The 17,962-nt window shown below is 40.5% G+C and overlaps 1 protein-coding gene across 2 annotated transcripts; it reads right to left on the minus strand.

Annotated features, from left to right (window-relative positions):
- Window positions 1-3,811: 3,811 nt before the first annotated feature.
- Window positions 3,812-13,244, minus strand: rdh8a (retinol dehydrogenase 8a). 2 transcript variants are annotated; one of them, XM_068337987.1, is made up of 7 exons: window positions 13,228-13,244; window positions 10,128-10,394; window positions 7,921-8,082; window positions 6,025-6,204; window positions 5,416-5,509; window positions 5,133-5,316; window positions 3,812-5,011 (listed from the first exon to the last, which is right to left on the minus strand). In XM_068337987.1, the coding sequence occupies exons 2-7, from the start codon at window positions 10,231-10,233 to the stop codon at window positions 4,784-4,786; spliced, it is 954 nt and encodes a 317-aa protein (XP_068194088.1). In that variant the 5' UTR covers window positions 10,234-10,394; window positions 13,228-13,244; the 3' UTR covers window positions 3,812-4,783. The 2 variants fall into 2 exon arrangements, with proteins under 2 accessions (XP_068194088.1, XP_068194087.1); XM_068337986.1 differs by lacking the exon at window positions 13,228-13,244 and having other exon boundaries at window positions 10,128-10,521.
- Window positions 13,245-17,962: the final 4,718 nt, after the last annotated feature.

Below are 17,962 nucleotides of genomic sequence, written 5' to 3' on the forward strand. Positions count from 1 at the left end.
ACAAATTCATTGCTTCTTATATTTACATGAAACACAATTTGAAGCTATTTTGATGTTCTTATGAACTAAAAGCTTGAATGTCTATTCACTCTCATCCTGGCTGCCAACATATGATGCTCTCAAGCTGAATAAACAATGATGTGGGCTCTTTGGGGTGAGACAGGTTTCCTGGCATGGGTGTGCCCTCACCCCTTTTGGGTTCTCATCTTTATGGATGACAACAGTGAATAGATCAGGTCCATGGTTTTCCTGATGAGGTCCAGAGCACGTTTTTTTTTCTTTTTTTTCTGTGAGACAAAGAAAGGCTGGGAAACAATCAGCGTTGCCAGGCACGGACAGATTTCAGTACTTCTGGTTTTGAATTGTTACTAGGACTCACATTGAAGATTGCCGCCAGGCTTGTCCACACAGAGCAAGGGAAGCAACCACATTAAACCAGCCCTTATTGCCATTTATCTATGCTTTTTAGGGCTGATGTCAGTCCGTTTTTGTAGAGCTCTAAAGTTTCAGTCATATCTGTGATCCTGATCCCTGCCTGGGATCCTCCAGCAGGGCCCCTGAGCTGTTGCAGTTCCACAGGCAGAGAAACTCTGAATCTCAACATGTGATGCACCTTTCTCATTTGTCTTTTTCTTAACAGTTTTAGTATTTTAAAATGTTTTAAATATTTTCTGTGTTACTTATAACACACTACTGTCTTCTATTTGTTTTACTTCTAAATAACTTTTCAACATTGTTTGTGAAAGATGGTATATCAGTAAAATTTGTCTGCCAGTCCGTCCGTTTATCTATCTATCTATACAGTTGAGGCTCCAGTAAACTGTGTTGAAGCTTACCCTGCACCCCATTAGATATTTATGTAGCCAGATAGCTAACTAGCTCGGGGGCTATCTATCTACCTTGGCACAATCCACACTGGGCTCCCTGACATTTAATCTCAACAATGAAAGAGAGACATTTGTTTCCTGGAAAGAAATATAATGTTAGAGGAGGAAATGTGAGTGCACTAATGAAACGCTTGTGTTGTTTTTGTTCCCAAACCTATTTATCTGTTTTTCCCCATCATTGAACATCATCATGTTCTCTGACTCATTTTGGCTCCTAACAGGATTTTCCAGTTTTGAGCAAAATCAGTGTATTGACATCAGCAATCCTGCTGTCAGACTCCTTCGGTGGAATGCAACACCAGATCTTACCTCTTTATCAAAAAAACCACCAAAAAACCAAGAGAATCATGTTACCCTGGCTCAGATTACATGTTTAAACCCAGCTCAGTCACCCATTATTCCCTTGTTTGAGTATTGTAATGCTTGAGTACACATTGAACCTTATAATCATAGTTTCACAATCCTTGGAACTGGTGGTTTTGAGAGCATGAATGCAGCAGAACAAAACGATACGGTAGTGGGAAAACTGAGTTCCAGTCTTGAAATTCCTGCTGAATTGTTTGTGTTGTTGAAGAGCAAGTGGGCAAAGGGGGACAACGCTAATGTTGTAATGATGACAATAGCAGCTCTGTATCTGTATTGCATTGGTATGACTGGCTAGCTAGAGCCAAGATTCTTTTGATTTATATTCTGACCCCTGAACAATCCTGATTGGCTTCACAAACAAGCAGCTCTGCTCTGAAGGAGAAACGACGAGCACCCCCCCCCCCTCCCCGTGCGTGAATAAACAAGTGACCCACGTTGGGTCTGTGAGAGGTCAGCGCTCAGTGGAGTTATGGAGACGGATTGAAGGGATGGCAGACAGACAGTGGGCCTGAGAGACGAAGAGCAAGTGAACAGGAAAGAGAAACAGAATGGGCAGAGAGGGATGGAGGGGGAGAGATACATGTTGTGTTTGTTTCTCCCCCCCCCCAGCTTCTGCTGCAGGAATGGGCCAGGCTGCTGCAGCGAAGCTCCGTTTCTCCTGCTTTGCCCATATAAAGATTGATAGCTCCCTTCAGACTTCACATCAGCCCTGTGGATAGTAATATGTCCCATGTGGATAGATTTCCACTCACAGGCAGCCTCTTTAAGTTATGGCTTCATGTGGTTCACCAGCATATTTGATCAACTTTCATCCGTCATAATACAGCTGATCAGTCACGGCCATTTTCTTTCCCATTTCATACTATGTAGAATTATTCAGGATTGACTCTTGATTGCAAAGAAAGGAATAATAGAAACAGATAAGTGGAGCCTGACGGTAATCCATCCTGACCTGGGATCAGGTTGAGGCACCCTGTCTAGACATTGGCTCCACTTAATGCCAGCATCCCAGAGCAACTGACTCCTCTGTTTCTCTTTTTCTTCATTTCGCTTTCATTTTAACAATTCAATTCTCACAATTGTCTGTAGCCCCGCAGCTCAATTTGGTCTCTGATGTCTGATTCCCCCAATCAATCTCATCTCACTTTGTTTCAAGATTAGATCTCTGGTGATGATGACAGCAAAAGGAGAAAGCAAAGAATGTCTTACTCAAACACCACAGATTACCATTGACTTTTTTCTTTCTTTCTACTTCGTTTTCTGTGTAAAAATGCAAGTAGCTTGCTACTGAGCCCACAGGGAGGATGCATGGAAATCGAGCCTGTGCATGTTTAGTGGCTCAGTAATTGAAACAGGGTGGTAATTAAGGGTAGTCCTGACCACATCAGGCCGGCCTCATTATACAGTATTGCAATTATGCTTGTGGTTGTGAGACAAAGGTAAACAACAATGGTTTGATAAGACCTCTTGCTTAATGAGACTTTGTTGTGACTCCTATGTTCATTCAATTAGTAATCAGGTCTTCCATTCAGACGCAGGCACCCCAATTCTCATTTCACTGAATGCGACACACCACCCCCTGCCCTTAGCCTTCAGCGTCCTACATTGGATCTTGGCATGCCCCTGAACATTCAGGACACAGTCAGAACTCCACCCCCCAACCTTCTCGGATCCCCCTTGCCACCCCCCACCCCCCACACGCACACACCCATTTGATTGTGATTGACAGTATCTTTGTTCCATTGTCCGTAGCTGTCGCCTCTGATGAAGACACATACGAAGAGCGGAGGCACGGCGCTCTTTAAACTACACAGGTCTGCAACTTGTTGCACCATCCTGTGACGATGAGTCCTACACAGTCAGACGGCGGAAGTGTACGTCTGGACGAAGTCGGGCATGATTGGATGGGAGAGCACAGGGTGTGTGCAGACAGGACAAATTCTGGCTAGGATTTGCAAGCCAGACCATTCGCCTCAGTGTGGACCAGGGGGTCCCAGCCCAATGGGCGAAGGGGGCCAGCTGGAGAGGGAGTGCTCAGAGCTGCAAAATGTGTCTGAGGAGGCCGTCATTAGGGTTCACCCCTCCTCAGGGATGGGAACCAGGTCACATTCTCTCACACGGCACAAAGCAGGGTGTGTGTGTGAGAGTGGATGGGGGTTCAAGGGAGGGGTTTTGATGGGGAGCAGGCCATGACCTCCTTATATCCATCAACAGATCGCTAACTTGGTCCACAGAGATGCTCATGGAACACATTCACACACACATGCAGATGCTAATGTCTACGTATGTGCACGCTCACAACTATGCATATGCAAAGCAAGTACAAGGTCTGCAGAAGGCATTATGTTTGTCTTTTTCTGAATAGGGTCCCTTCAGATTCAAGCCTGTTTGTAAATTTAATCTAACATTAAAGCTGCTGTTACTACTTGAAAACTTCTTAAAGCAAAGGAATACAAAAATCACTCATATGAATTGATGAGTAACTCAAACTTATTTCAACAAATACAATAAATTACATTTGTGCATTTAAAATTGAATGACAGCTGGTAACATCAAAATGTATAAACATGTATAAAAAGTATAAATTCTTGTGTTTTAAATTGTCCAGTTGCATGTCATGCCTCTAAGGGCACAATTCTTTACACTACATCTCCCACTCTTACTGCTGATTCCGTCAAACACACAGATTGGCTGCTAGGGAAGAGAAAACAGTGCAATACTGCCCCCTGCTGGATTCATGAAGGGTGACCTGGTAGAAAATGACCATTATTATTGAAAACACAGCCCTCACACACCCAAAAGTATTTTAGGATAAAATCTCTTTATTTCTACATTAAGATACTAGATTAAACATATTGGACCAAGCCCTTCAAAAAAGTTTCAAAACCAAAAATGATCAATTCATAAAAAGATTAAAAATACAATTTGACAGCAGGTATGACCATGATAACACTATGTTAAGGCAAACATGAAATTAAGGGCACGGCACAATAAAGGCATATATATTCTTTCTTTTTCTTTCATACATGTTAAAACTCTTCTGGGCCTGAGTGTATAGTCGTCTAAGCTACAAATTATCACATCATTTCTCTACAGTCTTCTTGTTTTTCTTTGTAACTGAGTTCACTCTTGTGCTTTGTCATCCGTCCATGGGGCTCATGCCTCATGGCAAATCTGTGTATTTTCTTTAAATCAACACAAATGTCTAAAAAATTAATAATTTTCTTTCAGTTTCTCCTATAAAGCAGCGACTAGCTCTGCTTTATAAATATTACATTTGTGTATGTGTGTGTTCTTGTGTTTCTGCGATTGTGTGTGCTTCTCTGTGAGATGAGAGTATATGAACTCATTCTGAATACATCTCTTGGACAACCTTGTGCAACTGTGCATGTTGTGTGGCAAAAGCACACCTACCTTTTCAGGGTTACTGGCTCTACTCTACCTGTTTTTTTTTACCCAAAACCTTAAAAAGGCAGTAGGAACTGGTTGGGCTCAACAAACTGGGAGGGTAAAGGCATGGGGGAGGAGGTTCAGTTAGGTGAGATGGTGCGTCTACGTAGGCAGCTACATGTCAGGCACTTGAGGATGCTCATGGTGATGTGCATGAGCGGGCCAAAATTGAAAAGCAGGTTGTAGAAAGTGTTGACAGATAAGCCACCAGTCTCATCTGCATACTTCAAGGCCACGATGGGCGTGTAGAGGCTGTTGGTTAGGTTCCTGAAGCGGGGGCTGCTTGATTCAATAACCTTTTTAAGGCACTGCAGAGAGTGAAAAACATTTAGACTGATTTCATTGCCATTTATCATTGTTAAACATTTGTAGCAGTAAGTGAACAGAGAAATACTCCACCGATAGATTTATTCCAAATTTGTTTCTTACTTTAGCAATGTCCTCTGGCGTTTGGCCCATGGCTTCAAATATATCCATCGACGATGGCAGGTAAACATCTTTAAAATAACGAACTGTGTCGGCATCTACTCCTGGATACTCCATCTTGGCCACATCCTCCATCATCTTCGTCTCAAACTCAGTATGAACCGGGCCAGGCTCAATCATGGACAAACTTGTAGGGAGACAAAGGAAGAAAGGTCTGTGAGACAGCATGTGCAGCATAAACTAAAGACAGATGTGAAGGAGGAACAGAGGAGTGAAGATAATCTACCGGATATTGAACTTCATCAGTTGCACAGCCATACTCTCACAGAAGCCTTCCATGGCAAACTTAGAGGCAGTGTAAACATCATTGAACACCACTCCTATACAACACAAAAAAAAGTTGGCATCAGACTCTGTAATACTCAATTATCAGACATCATTCACAAAGAAATCTATTGGAATCAAACAAACATCCACTTTGCATAAGTCTACAGTTCACATGTGACAAATTATCACATAATCTTTAACTTGTTCCAGGAAGCTCCACCCATCTGGCACTTCAAACAAGTTCAAACAAACCCTAAAACCTCTTTACAACTGCTTGTTGTTCGACCAGAGTTAAGTCAGCAGACATTAACTTGGTGAGAAACATGAGCAACGGCTGACAACTTATTTCACACAAAAAATAAGTTCAGATGTTAAATGCAAGAACTTTTTTACAGCCTTACAGTATTTTTACTACTTACAAGTTCTGTTGGTCCTACTTCTAGAACTAAAAAGTGTAGAAACAAAAATGTTTCAATTACGTAGTGATATTTGACTCAGTCCTGAGTCAAATATTACATTTTATTTATAATTTGATTCATAACTCAGATTAAATACACACAGATCGTACCCTGAAGACCCATGACGCTGCTCATGACCACGATATGTCCCGAACGCCTCTTCTTCATGTCTGGCATTACTTCTTTGATCATTCGGACAACACCGAAGAAGTTGGTCTCAAACACTCTCTTCATCTCATCGATGCTGATGCTCTCCAATGGTCCCAGCAGGCCCACACCTGCATTGTTGACTGGAAAACAAAGAAACGACAAAATACTTAAATCAGCTATTGGTGATTTAATATGAAGTGATCTTTCTAAAATTTTCTACAAAAAACTAGAATGTTTTTAATATATTACAAATGCTACTACTCAAAATTAGCACCAGAGGTCAGTGCGTGACAACAACAGTAGGATGTGATGTAACATCGGTCCCTGTCAAAGGGCCTCTGGGTCTCCAGCAATAAATTGAGGTGGTTGTGACTTGTAATTTGAAGTAACCTGAAATTGGGTTTATTAACAGAAACTGTGCATAAAAGAAAAGTTAGTCCGTCCGTCCGTCAAGCCACCCATCCATCCATGCATAGTACAGAATGAATGAATTGTGGCCAGTGTGCTAAAACATCCATCCATCCATACATTTTCTCATAGATGACACGACCTTAATCGTTGCTGGTCTGCCGGAGCCTTTCTCAGCTGGCTATGGGAGCCAGGTGGGGAACATCACGGATAAGACGGAAAGTCATTACTAGGCCAGACAAAAAACATGCACACTACGGACAATTTGGTGTAGACCAAGGAAGCCAGCCAACCTGGACAGAACCCATGGAGACATGGGGAAAACATACCAACTCCGCACAGAAAGGAATAGAACCTAATTCCTTCTTTGCTGTGAGGAAAGGATGGTACTAGGTTCGCCACCAATGCCCATGTATTTGGAATTAAAAATACATCCCTCCCTGGTTACAGCTTTGAGGATCCTCTTATGTATTTATTTAATCATTGCTGCTGACTTCTGTTTCAGTTACGTTCCACACACTCAGGATATTGATGTGGTCCCTTATGATTTGGAACATCTTCCGGAATTTAAAAAATTGGTCTAATTTCCTCCCTTCATCTTCTTACTTTATGCCAGCTGTAAAATCCACAGAGGACAGTCTTACAGAGATGAACCACTAAAGACTCCAACTCAGAATGTTCAAATCAACTTAAAGTTGTATTATTTTTTTTCAGTTTTTTTTAAATTGGCTCTTCAGTTAAATTTTTTTTAATGTCATTACTATTAGTCTTTCTCATTAAAGCATGACTTTTCTCTGTGTTCTTTGTGTTGAAGACAAGCTACTTTTACTAGAAGGTTGGGGGAAAGTTTAGAGCTCTCTGAATTAATAATCATTCATACATACAAATGAGACGATAGTAATTTGAAAATAATTTAGAGTGCATGATTAAACTACAGTGCCTTGCGAAAGTATTGGCCCCTCCTAGAACTTTTTGACATTTTGCCGCATTTCAGGCTTCAAGCTTAAAGATAACAAACTGAAAATATTTTTCAAGAATCAACAACATGTGAGACAGAATTGTGAAGTGGAACCAAATTTATTTAAAATTTTATTTTGTGTTTAAAAATAAAAAACTAAAAAGTAGGATGTGCAAAAAGATTGGCCCCCTGTTCTCTCAGCTCAGCTAAATGACTCCAGAAGTTCCCTGAATGATCCAATGTTGACCTAAATGACAACAATGACAAACACAGTGCACCTGTGTGTCATTTGGTCTCACATTTGCACATCCTACTTTTCAGATGTCAAAAAGTTTTTTTTGGGGGGGGGCACTACTTTCGAAATGCACTGTACTTTGAGTTTTTTACTCAAATAATTTGTGAGTAGTTATAAAATATACAATAAAACAAATACAATTATACACATATCCACATGACGAGGCCACGTCTACAATCAGGCGTGAACACTCACTCAGGATATCGATATGACGGTCCTTCACATTGTTAATGCACTGCTTGACCGAATCATCACTGCAGACGTCTAGTGGAAGCAACATCAAGGTCTTGCCATAGGCATCGCCTGCCGCCTCCACCAGCCTGTCCTTTTTCTTCAGGTCCCGCATGGTGGCAATAACTGGGGGATGGAGGGGAACAGGTGTGATGTTAGTTACATGATGCATCTTCAAAAATTATACAAAATACTCCTCTAGAAAAAACCAGAAGATTCTTCGCAAGCGTACATTCAGCACTTGGTAGGGAATCCCCAAGAATATAATTGCTCACTGTAGGTTAAAGGAATAAAAAAAAAATCACATGGTGCAGAGCGTCCAGCAACAGTCACGCCTGTCAGTTTCTGGGACACACAGAATTGATTGACTGAACTTTAAACAGTGGACAACATTAACCTACATACAGCACAGGAATTTATCACAATCAGTGACAGCAGCTATCAGGACAGTGTTTACTTCCTCTATGCGGCGTGCTGAGCCAACACTGTGCTGACTGACGTTATCTAGCAGGGGAAAGAAAGTCAGGACTGCTGCAAAATGGAAGTCAGCAGAAGTAAACAAGCCATTACTCACACATCGATCTAATTATACCTGTTCTCCTTGACACAGGAAGAAAAACCTTGTCCTGATTCTAATCTGAACAGAGAAATGGGTTAGATAAATAAGATTGAAGGAAGATTTGCTGACGCTGGGCTTTGCCAATACAATGTAATCAGTTTAAGATTTTGTGATGTTGAGTGGATGTAAGGTAGAATCAAATAACCCGTCTAGATTGCAAACGATCACGGAGTCCAATCGGATGATCTGAGAGCTGTGTGTCTGTGACGCAACAAAGATTTACGTATTGGTGGAGAATCGAACAAGAGATCCATTGTTCCTCTAGCTCCTGCAGGAATTTCTCTTGGGCTGCTTAAAACGTTCTTGAATTAACCACAATACATTGGACAGTCTTTTTTTTGGGGGGGGGGGGGGGGGGTTCTCTGAGTTCATTGAATGTTACTCCAACAAATCACTTCTTAATATGCAGTCCAATGTTTAATCTGTGCTGGATCAGAACAGATTTATTTCATTGCTATAGTGACCTTAGTAGAAAGAGTTCTTATTTAATTACGGGGAAAAGTACACTCAACTTCATTTAGATATTTAGATGTTTTTGCAGTAATATAACTCATCGTATCTTGCCCCTACCTCCTAATTAAAATGTATTTATATCTTTTAAAAAAGAAAAAGAAAGGTGCAATTGTGCTTTACCCAATGCCCTGCCAGGTATAACAATAACAGTTGATGTTAATTGGGGAATTGAAAGTACAAACACAATTGAAATGGACTGATTGTATGTCAGCAGTCAGTCTGTTTTTCAGCATTAAATTACAACAACAAAAAAAGGTGGTGGTGGTGGTGGTGGTGGGGGTGTCTTAAAACAATCCCATACTAACTGACGTGGGGGTGAGAGGGAAGCCTTAATATAATTGTGCATGAGGTTCTTTAACATGGGTTTTCTGCCTCTCCACTTCCTCCACTACTATTCCTGACACCTGGGAAGCAGGGGTGGAGACGCACAGGCCAACAATGTCCAAGTGGGACAGTCTTAACTCCACTGAGCACCAATGAAGACTTCAAACAGGCCCCTGCGCTAAAAGTGAACTCTCGCTTGTACAGGTCCCAAACTTTGCCCCCCTAGGACGCTCGTTCCAGTGAGGGAACTATAGACACATTAGCCACGGCACTAAACCGGGGCGGGCGGTCTTCAATTCAAGGCGATAAAAGGGGGGCTTTGTGCGGGAGAAGTCACTTGAAAGAGAACTGACAAGATTCCTTTTAGAATTCTGCCTGCCGAACGGCATCCTTTGCAGAGCCCTACCCCAGCGATCCGTGCTTTCACATGATAATCGCTGAACCAAAAAGGGGCGACAGGATCCCAGTCACCCCCCCACCCCACCCACCCACCACCACAAAGGGACATGGAGCCGAAATCCCGATGGCTGGAAATCTCAGCTGACACTACACTCAAGTCGCTTTTAGTTGCGCGAAGGTGGAAAGTTGCGCATGAAATTCCACCGAACTTCGTGCGTAAAGGAGGCACGGAGCCGTGGCGTCAACACGGAATCGGCTTTCAAGTGAACCACACTAAGTCTGATTTAAGAAACAATGTAGAATTAAGCGCATTTACCATGGTAACGCTTCTTTTCATCTTTGGCCAGCGTTACGGCGATTCGTAACCCGATGCCGGAGGAGCAGCCGGTGATCAGCACGACTTTCTGCCCGCTGTTCGCCATGATCGGTCCGGGGTAGGCGCTGTGTTTTTCAGCGGTCCTCTCGCTCCGGATGGTCGCTGCTGAGGGAAGCTACCGAATACCGGACTTTAAAGAGCAAAAAGCGGATCATGCAGCCACCACAGCCATGTGAGCGTTTAAGTCAGTCACATGTTCCATCAGATCTGCAAGTTAAAAAAAAAAAAAAAGACGTGGCACAGTAAATACCCCGTGCAGACAGGATTTTTCAAGTTGATAAGTGCCGCCTGCCCCTGAAAATGAAGTTAATTCCTTTAAAATGTGTGCGGCCGTGCGTGAACGTGCGTGTTGCAGAGGGGGCAGAGCTTATTTCATTTCTGAGTTTGTGACCTCGGCAACACACGAATGTACCATTCACAGGATGTTGACACAGCCCCAATATAGTTTATGATATCAAACCCTCCTTATTCTAGACTGTTCTCTTCCCATAAAATGAAATGGAATTTCATTCAAGTACTATAAATCTATACTTTTACATGAGCTTAATCGCTTACTTTAGATAGAGAGCAGACCACTATTTTTAGTATTATGATTAGTAGTATTTGTAGGAGTGCTACTGTTGTTTAGGAAAGGTAAACTTATTAACAGTGGTGGGGTGCGAAGGTTGCATTTCTGTGTGAATCTCTACGTAATGTTCTTTGGCTCTGTCCAAGCAGTAAAACCCAGATCAAGCCTCACGTTTGCAGCTCTAGTGAATTATTTCTGTACAGTATTCATTGTTGAAGGCAGTACTATTAATGTTTTGCATGACACTGCCATCTGGTGGTAAGAAAGGATGAGCTCAGGTTTAATGAACTGATGACATCAAGTAACAAAAGTCAACTGCATCACTGCAAACAAATAATAACTACCTATGATAATGAAGAGGAGTTGACTCTGTTATCAGCTGTTTTGTTAATGATGGTGTTAGAACAGCGTTTTATGGTGACTCTAATCGCGATGTCGTAACAGGTCAAAGTACCTCTGATTAGATCTCAGAGCTGTTTTTTTTTTCTCTGAGGGAAGGCCATAGTGCAAGAGTCAGAGTGTCTGGCCAGCGATGCAAACACATGTGCAATCTGTGACAGGTTTAAGTTTTACATTCAGTGATCCTCGTAACCCTCAGGATGAACCCGGGTCACTCATTTATGAAGGATTTGTTGATAATAATCAGTGATTTATATACTTCACGTTTAATTCAATACTTTTACATCTACCCATCAATTGACAATTATAAACACAACTGCTGTTCTCCCTAGATAAGAACATTGTATAGATATTCTTAATGAATACAAATTGCATGTATCAAACTTGATCACTAGATAACATACTTAGTTTATTTGATTATATTATTGAGAATTAACCCAAACTGTTAAAATGTAGCGCACTATTGGCATAGTGGAATTATTCAGTATTAGGTAGTATGTCACCTCATGTTTTAATGTACAGTATTAGCTAATATGATAAGTAGTCTAATATGATAAGTAGTCTACATAACAGTAGTCTGTTATGTATATAAGTAGTCACATTTTCAATGCTTCTGCAGAATTTTAAAGCAAGTATCTACAGGTATCAGGTATTTACATATTGTTTCCATATTTGTTTTAGGGTGCAATATTTGTTTTTTGGATGCATATTTTTTTGGGTGCAATCTGATGGCTTTTAAACGAGTGAAACCTCATTAAATGTTCCTCCATTGATGCAATTGAAGCTTCAGCGACAGATATTTCTGTCCTTTAAAGGCATTTCTTATTTCAGCATCATGCTAACATTGAGTTCAAGCATTAAGGTCACAATAAGGACAAGACAGCAGAGGAAAATCAGAAGATAACCTGTCTCTCTCTCACACAGCGACAGAGGAAACAGTGTGAGATGACATATACATGATCCTGAGTTTTGTAGCCTACTCGTCTCCACTGAGGGTAATCTGAGGCTACAGGCCACCATCGTCAAGACAAATTTTTAATTTCCGTTCTTAATTTGATTGGAGACATTCTCGCACAGGGAAGTCATATTTTAAGAATGAGCAGAGCCCTGACCTGATCCATCCATGAGCAGCCGGAAACCAGCAGGCCGATGGTGTGAAGACAACTTCACTGTGAGACGAAATCCACTTCAAGAATGCGATGCACATTTAACTCACTGTTTTAGAACACAAAATAAAATTCTAGCGAATGTTACAGATTTACAGTCATCACTGTTTGTGATAAATCATCTATTATGCTGACAAAAAAAAGAGCAAACTGTCAACTTACACAGAGTTCAAGACCAATTTCCTCTCTCAGTCTCACAAAGCTCATGTCTGCTTATTGAGAACATTCCCTAAGCTGTGACCCATTTCTCTAACTGGATAGCAGAAGTTTGAAAGGAGATAACAAAAGTATCATTTGCACCGATAGATAAAGCGTCTTTAAATCCAAACTGCCTGTTTGCAGAGAAACAGATACTGTGGTAGTGTAATTTTTATGATCGTATTTAGATACATTTCAGATTTAGCACACTTGGCTGGCCAAATTAAATAAATTAAAGTCACACATAAACAATATAAATATAAGTATGATTAGCTCAAGGGCAAATATTCATTAATAAATGCTTTTGTCCCATTTATATGGCAGAGCAGCAGGTGGCGGCCTGAACAAATGTCAGGGTCATGAATGGAGAGCTCACGGCCATGAACCTTTGACCCACACCTCCAGCCCACCAGCGCTGGCAGGGGCACCTCAAAAAGCAACCCAGACAACCTTAGGCCATTTTCCAAAAGAATCATTCATTTGAAGTCTGCTGAAATTTAGCTTTTACGACCACTAATTATAGATTTTGACACAATTAAACAGTAAATCACATGTCAGAAACCAAATTCAATGTCAGAATTGAAGCGATGAACAGAAGTATAGTTTCAGGAGTTCTTTTTAAAAAAATCTATACACTAATTTTGGGAAAACTGTTGGGACTCAAAAAGTCAATGTCCACAAGTCTGTTGAAAAAAAGGGATGGACTAACTTGGACTCCTAAGGTCAGGGCCGTTCCTGGTATGTTGTCCCTTGGGCCCCAGAGAAAGTGGACAGGTGTGGATGGATGGAGATGAGGAGGCGTGCTGGACGTGTTGATTTCTACCCTTCAAGCTATTGCTGTGGAATTTTAGAAGATTAAGGCACTAAAGCACAAAAGTGGAGAGAAAAGAGACAGGAGAGGATAATACAAGCCCCTACATGCCTTTACACACCAAGACTCCTTTTCTCTCTTTTTTTACCCTTTATGTCTTGTTGTAAACTAGCCTCCCTCTACCTTTCCCATTTCCACTGTCTCAACAGGGCCTCTGAACCCATAACATGTAACTCTTCTCGTAACAATTGAGTTTTTGACCCTCGTCCTCAGATCTTAGATGTGTTTTTCTTGAGACCTCTGACCACAGTCCAGCGGTGCCCTGAGCATAAATCTTCTGCAGCCTCTTCATCAAAGTTCAGGTCTGGACTGAATTCACGAGCCCTTCGGAAACAAGCTTTTATGAGCTCAACAGTCACATTTTCAATGCTTCTGCAGAATTTAAAAACAGATATTTTCAAGTCACATGGTTATAGATGACGTTTGTGATTAAGTAAAGATGATAATGATAAAGATCAACAATTCCCATCAAATAAAGTATTATATGTATTGCATTTGAAAAGTTTTTTAAAAATCAATGAAATTAGTAGCATCAGTGTGTATCAACTGACCATAATGTCCCTCCTATTGGTGGTGTAGTAGCTACACGCTGTAACTTTGGACTGGAGTCGGGCGCTGGCTGATGCTACTGGTAGGATAGGGGACTATGAGCAGGAGGCCAGATGAGTGGAATGTTTGCCGCAGATCAGCAGTGGAGCTTTCTGCTCCTTTGTGTCCTGTCTGCAGAGGAGGTGTGGAATGCAAACTTCATGAGAATAACAGCTCTGACGGAAAAGAGTAGCAGGGGGTCGCTGGGCGGCAACAGATAAAGAAGCGGTACTAAAGAGTGAGCTAGGAAATGTTACGGGCTTCGGAGAGAATAAAGTAAATTAAGAGAAAGCTTCATCACAATAAGGATAAGAGTTCAAATGATTTCTACAGATGCAAATCGCACACAGTGAACTCTCCACAAAACGTGCCGTCAGAGGAGTTACACTTTAGATCACAGCTGATCTCCACAACAGAACAATAAGAGCATTCATTGACACACATAGCTCATCATTTTATGCCATTCATACATTCCCAGATATGTGGTGGAAAGTATTATTCATTTGCGCTTCAAGTAACATACTGTAGATTTTATATATCCGCCAAGGAAGTTGTGTTTTCACCAGCATCTGTCGGTTTGTTAGCAGAATTACTCAAAACCTGCTCAACAGATTTCCAGGAAAATTAGCGGAAGGTTTTTTGCATGTGGCAGAAAAAACCCTCCGTTAAATACTGGTACAAACCACAAAGAGGATTTTCTGTTCATTTCCTTCAACTTTGTAAGATAGATAAGATTTTGGTCTGGTATTGGTAGACTGCTCAGTGAATAGGGTCCTGGTTCAAAAGGTAAGGCATGTGACTAAGAAGAAACCATTATTTTGGTGTGGAGGTGCGTACGTGAGCAGATCCATTAGTTACTTTCTTTTCCAGTAATTCCCTTATCACAGTTACACATACACTTCACCCAATTTCATGAACCCCGATAGATTTGGGTCAATGAAGAAAAGGTTTGGAGTTTATTCTCATGAAAATGCAGTGCTGTTTCCTGTTTGTTGTGCTAATATTATATTAGATATCATATTTGATGCTATAACAAATGTCTTATAGTATTCAGAATCAAAATTCACGTGTTTTCCACACACATGGGAAGTTGAAGGAAACACCTTTATTATTCACAATCCTTGTCAGAGTTAAAATAAACCCATTTGCTTCTAAAAATGCATGTTCTAACCTAACTGCTGTCAATCAGGGGGTTTTGTTCTGCAAAGTAACAGTGACCATTGTGGTCATTGTGGTGTATTGAGTGTAGTTATCAGTTTGGTTTATGTAATCTTTGTCTGAAAATGTCTTTCAACAGACCTGGTCCTCAGATATTAAATGGCGTTGTTTACAGTCACATCTAAATATTATAATTATCACCAGGCTGGTTGTTCTCTCACTGGTACTGGGAAAAGAGGAAAATTCCCACGTGCTTTCTTGTGGTCACATGCTTGGTTTGGCAGTTTAATTACAGCAAGATGTAGGAAGTGACTGTGTCGTGAGGTTCTTGTTCAACTTTTGGTTCTGATGGGGATTTTACTCCATTAACCAAAAGTCAAATACCCAACTCATTTACAAATTTAAAAAAAACTATTACTGAAAAGTATGTGAACCAGTTGATCTCATACGATCTGCTCACGCTTCCCTTTTGTATGTCACGCAGGGGGTCCAGAATACCTGTCACGGAAGGATTTTGAACAGGATGTGCTTTGGTGAAATTCTTATGCAGGAACATATTTGGACTGATAGATAGGATACTATCATTAACAGTCAGTGAGAGGAATATTCATATGTAGATGAAGATATTTTTATGAGGGGTTATCAGGGGTTTCACCAGGCCGTTACGAATTCCTTCCTCCACAAGCAGAATGCTTAGGGCATGTATTTTTGTACAGTATTCATAAGTTAAGGATTTTTATTGGTAGTTGTCACTGAAAAATCCCATATTTTAAATTGTCCTGCTTAAAATATCACATTTTGTACTGTTAATTCGAGACCATATGATGTGTATTGTTGGCTGTTTCTCAGAATTAACATTTGCAGCGAAACAAACATTCTTATTATTGAACTTCCTAATTCACTATAAATGGTGAAATAAAGTGACAATAGACACACACACATCTAGACATACACACACACACACACACACACACACACACACACACACACACACACACACACACACACACACACACACACACACACACACACACACACACACATACACACGCTCAACCCATAAATTTAGATGTACCATCATCACTCATCGTTAAATCCTCCTATCACAGAGATAGAAAGTAATAACACGGTTTATCACAAAATGAAATGCCATCAAAAGCTCATTATGAAGGGCCAGTAAAAGATCTGAGTGTGAGTCCGTCGGCTTGTTATTTCCTAATGACTTCACAAAAATGTAGTTTTCTTTCTCAAACACATATTGTAAATAATTCTTGTCAATCTGAAAGAGTCAGCCGCTTCTTTTTTTTTTTCTTTTCCTGACACCGCATATTTTCTTGGCAGTTGTCTAGTTGTCCTGTTCTGGCATGTTCCTCAACACAAGTAGCAGACCGGAGCCACTGGAGACTCAAACAAAAGTCCATTTCAGGGTCTCTGTTTCTAAAAACCATCACTGTGACACAAGGTTTAAAATATGGTGATGACAGATTGCTTCACAATCACAATCACTTCATTGACTTATAAACACAATGACCTGCAGAGGGAGAGAGAGCTGCTTCAAGTAGCACCACATCCATATCTGAGATAAACACCATAGTCTATCATTAGAAGCACGGTTATGTCATTCTCAATGATTAGAGGATCAATAAGTAAACAGATATAAACTGTATATGCAAATGCATGTCAGAACATGCATAATTTAGTATCCTTACTTTTCCACATGATGTGGAAAAATTACTATATGTGCAAAACAAATAGCCTCTGGTCATATCTGTGAGCTGACAACTAGGATAATGTTACTAGTGTGAACAGAATGAATTTTCTGCTTTGAAACTTTTCTTTTAAGCAAAAGTGATGTGCTGGCAGAAAAATGAACAAAAAAAGATAAATCATAAGCTTATATTAGTAATTATCAGTCGTATTAATGAAATCTCAACTGTTAAAGATAGTTGGCAATCTACTGAAAGAAGAAAAATATAACTATTTTTATTTATTTTTAATTTTTTTTGTTTATTTTAAGTCATGTGAGGTATAATAATCTATATGTATATGCTCCAGACATGTTTTATGGATATAAAGAAAAAATAAAATCTATAGTAACATTGAAGTATGAATCAGTGTGGAAAAAGAAAAAAAGAATTCATTAGAAACATGTGGTTTCTGTCTTTTCTTGTTGTATGTATTAAAGGATAATTCACTGTGAGTTGATTATGTATTGTAGCTGGACAGAAGTATACAGCACATGCTACAGAAATATTTCTCACCCAGAGCTCAGACGATCCGCTGGACTCTTTGCAACTATCTGCTAAAAGCTGTTAGGAATGTGGCTCTGACTCAATCCGGCTAAACTGCTGCTGAGAAAGGAGATGGCGGGAGGTCGGAGCATCCGTTGTTTACCCACCGGATCAACCTCAATCTGCCCAGTGATCTGGCTCTTCTGGCAAATCACATTCTGTCTGACTCTCCTGGCATTCTGGATTCTTTCCAGTCTCTCCTGTCCATTATTGTTGAGATTGACATATACCATTGATGTTTAATTTTCCAAGATCAGCCCCTATTTTCAGATGATGGGTTGGGTTTTTTTGTGTTTGGCTGAATGACAGTATTTAAAACAGAGAAGCATTCTGTTTACAATCTTACTAACAACAAAGCTCTCTGCTGGTCAAGGACTTAAAACGCATAATTTACAACTCTGAATTGGGTTTGTCTTGGAAGCACAAGCCTTTTGACTTTTTAATGGTTCTGATTCTTGATTTTTCTGTGTTCTCAGACTCTTCTTCATTGAGAAATGTCCCAAACTTTATGAGAGTCTTTGGCTCACGGCACCTTT

This window comes from Antennarius striatus, chromosome 16 (genome assembly GCF_040054535.1).
Source record: "Antennarius striatus isolate MH-2024 chromosome 16, ASM4005453v1, whole genome shotgun sequence".
NCBI lineage: Eukaryota > Metazoa > Chordata > Actinopteri > Lophiiformes > Antennariidae > Antennarius > Antennarius striatus.

What these genes read in the sequence shown, in the direction of transcription:
- rdh8a (XM_068337987.1), bottom strand. Translation starts at nt 10,233, where the DNA reads ATGGCGAACAGCGGGCAGAAAGTCGTGCTGATCACCGGCTGCTCCTCC. An exon ending in TGAAAAGAAGCGTTACCATG is followed by an intron (nt 8,083 to 10,127) that starts GTAAATGCGCTT and finishes TCCATCCCCCAG; the next exon opens with TTATTGCCACCATGCGGGAC. An exon ending in CTGATGAAGTTCAATATCCG is followed by an intron (nt 5,317 to 5,415) that starts GTAGATTATCTT and finishes TCTCCCTACAAG; the next exon opens with TTTGTCCATGATTGAGCCTG.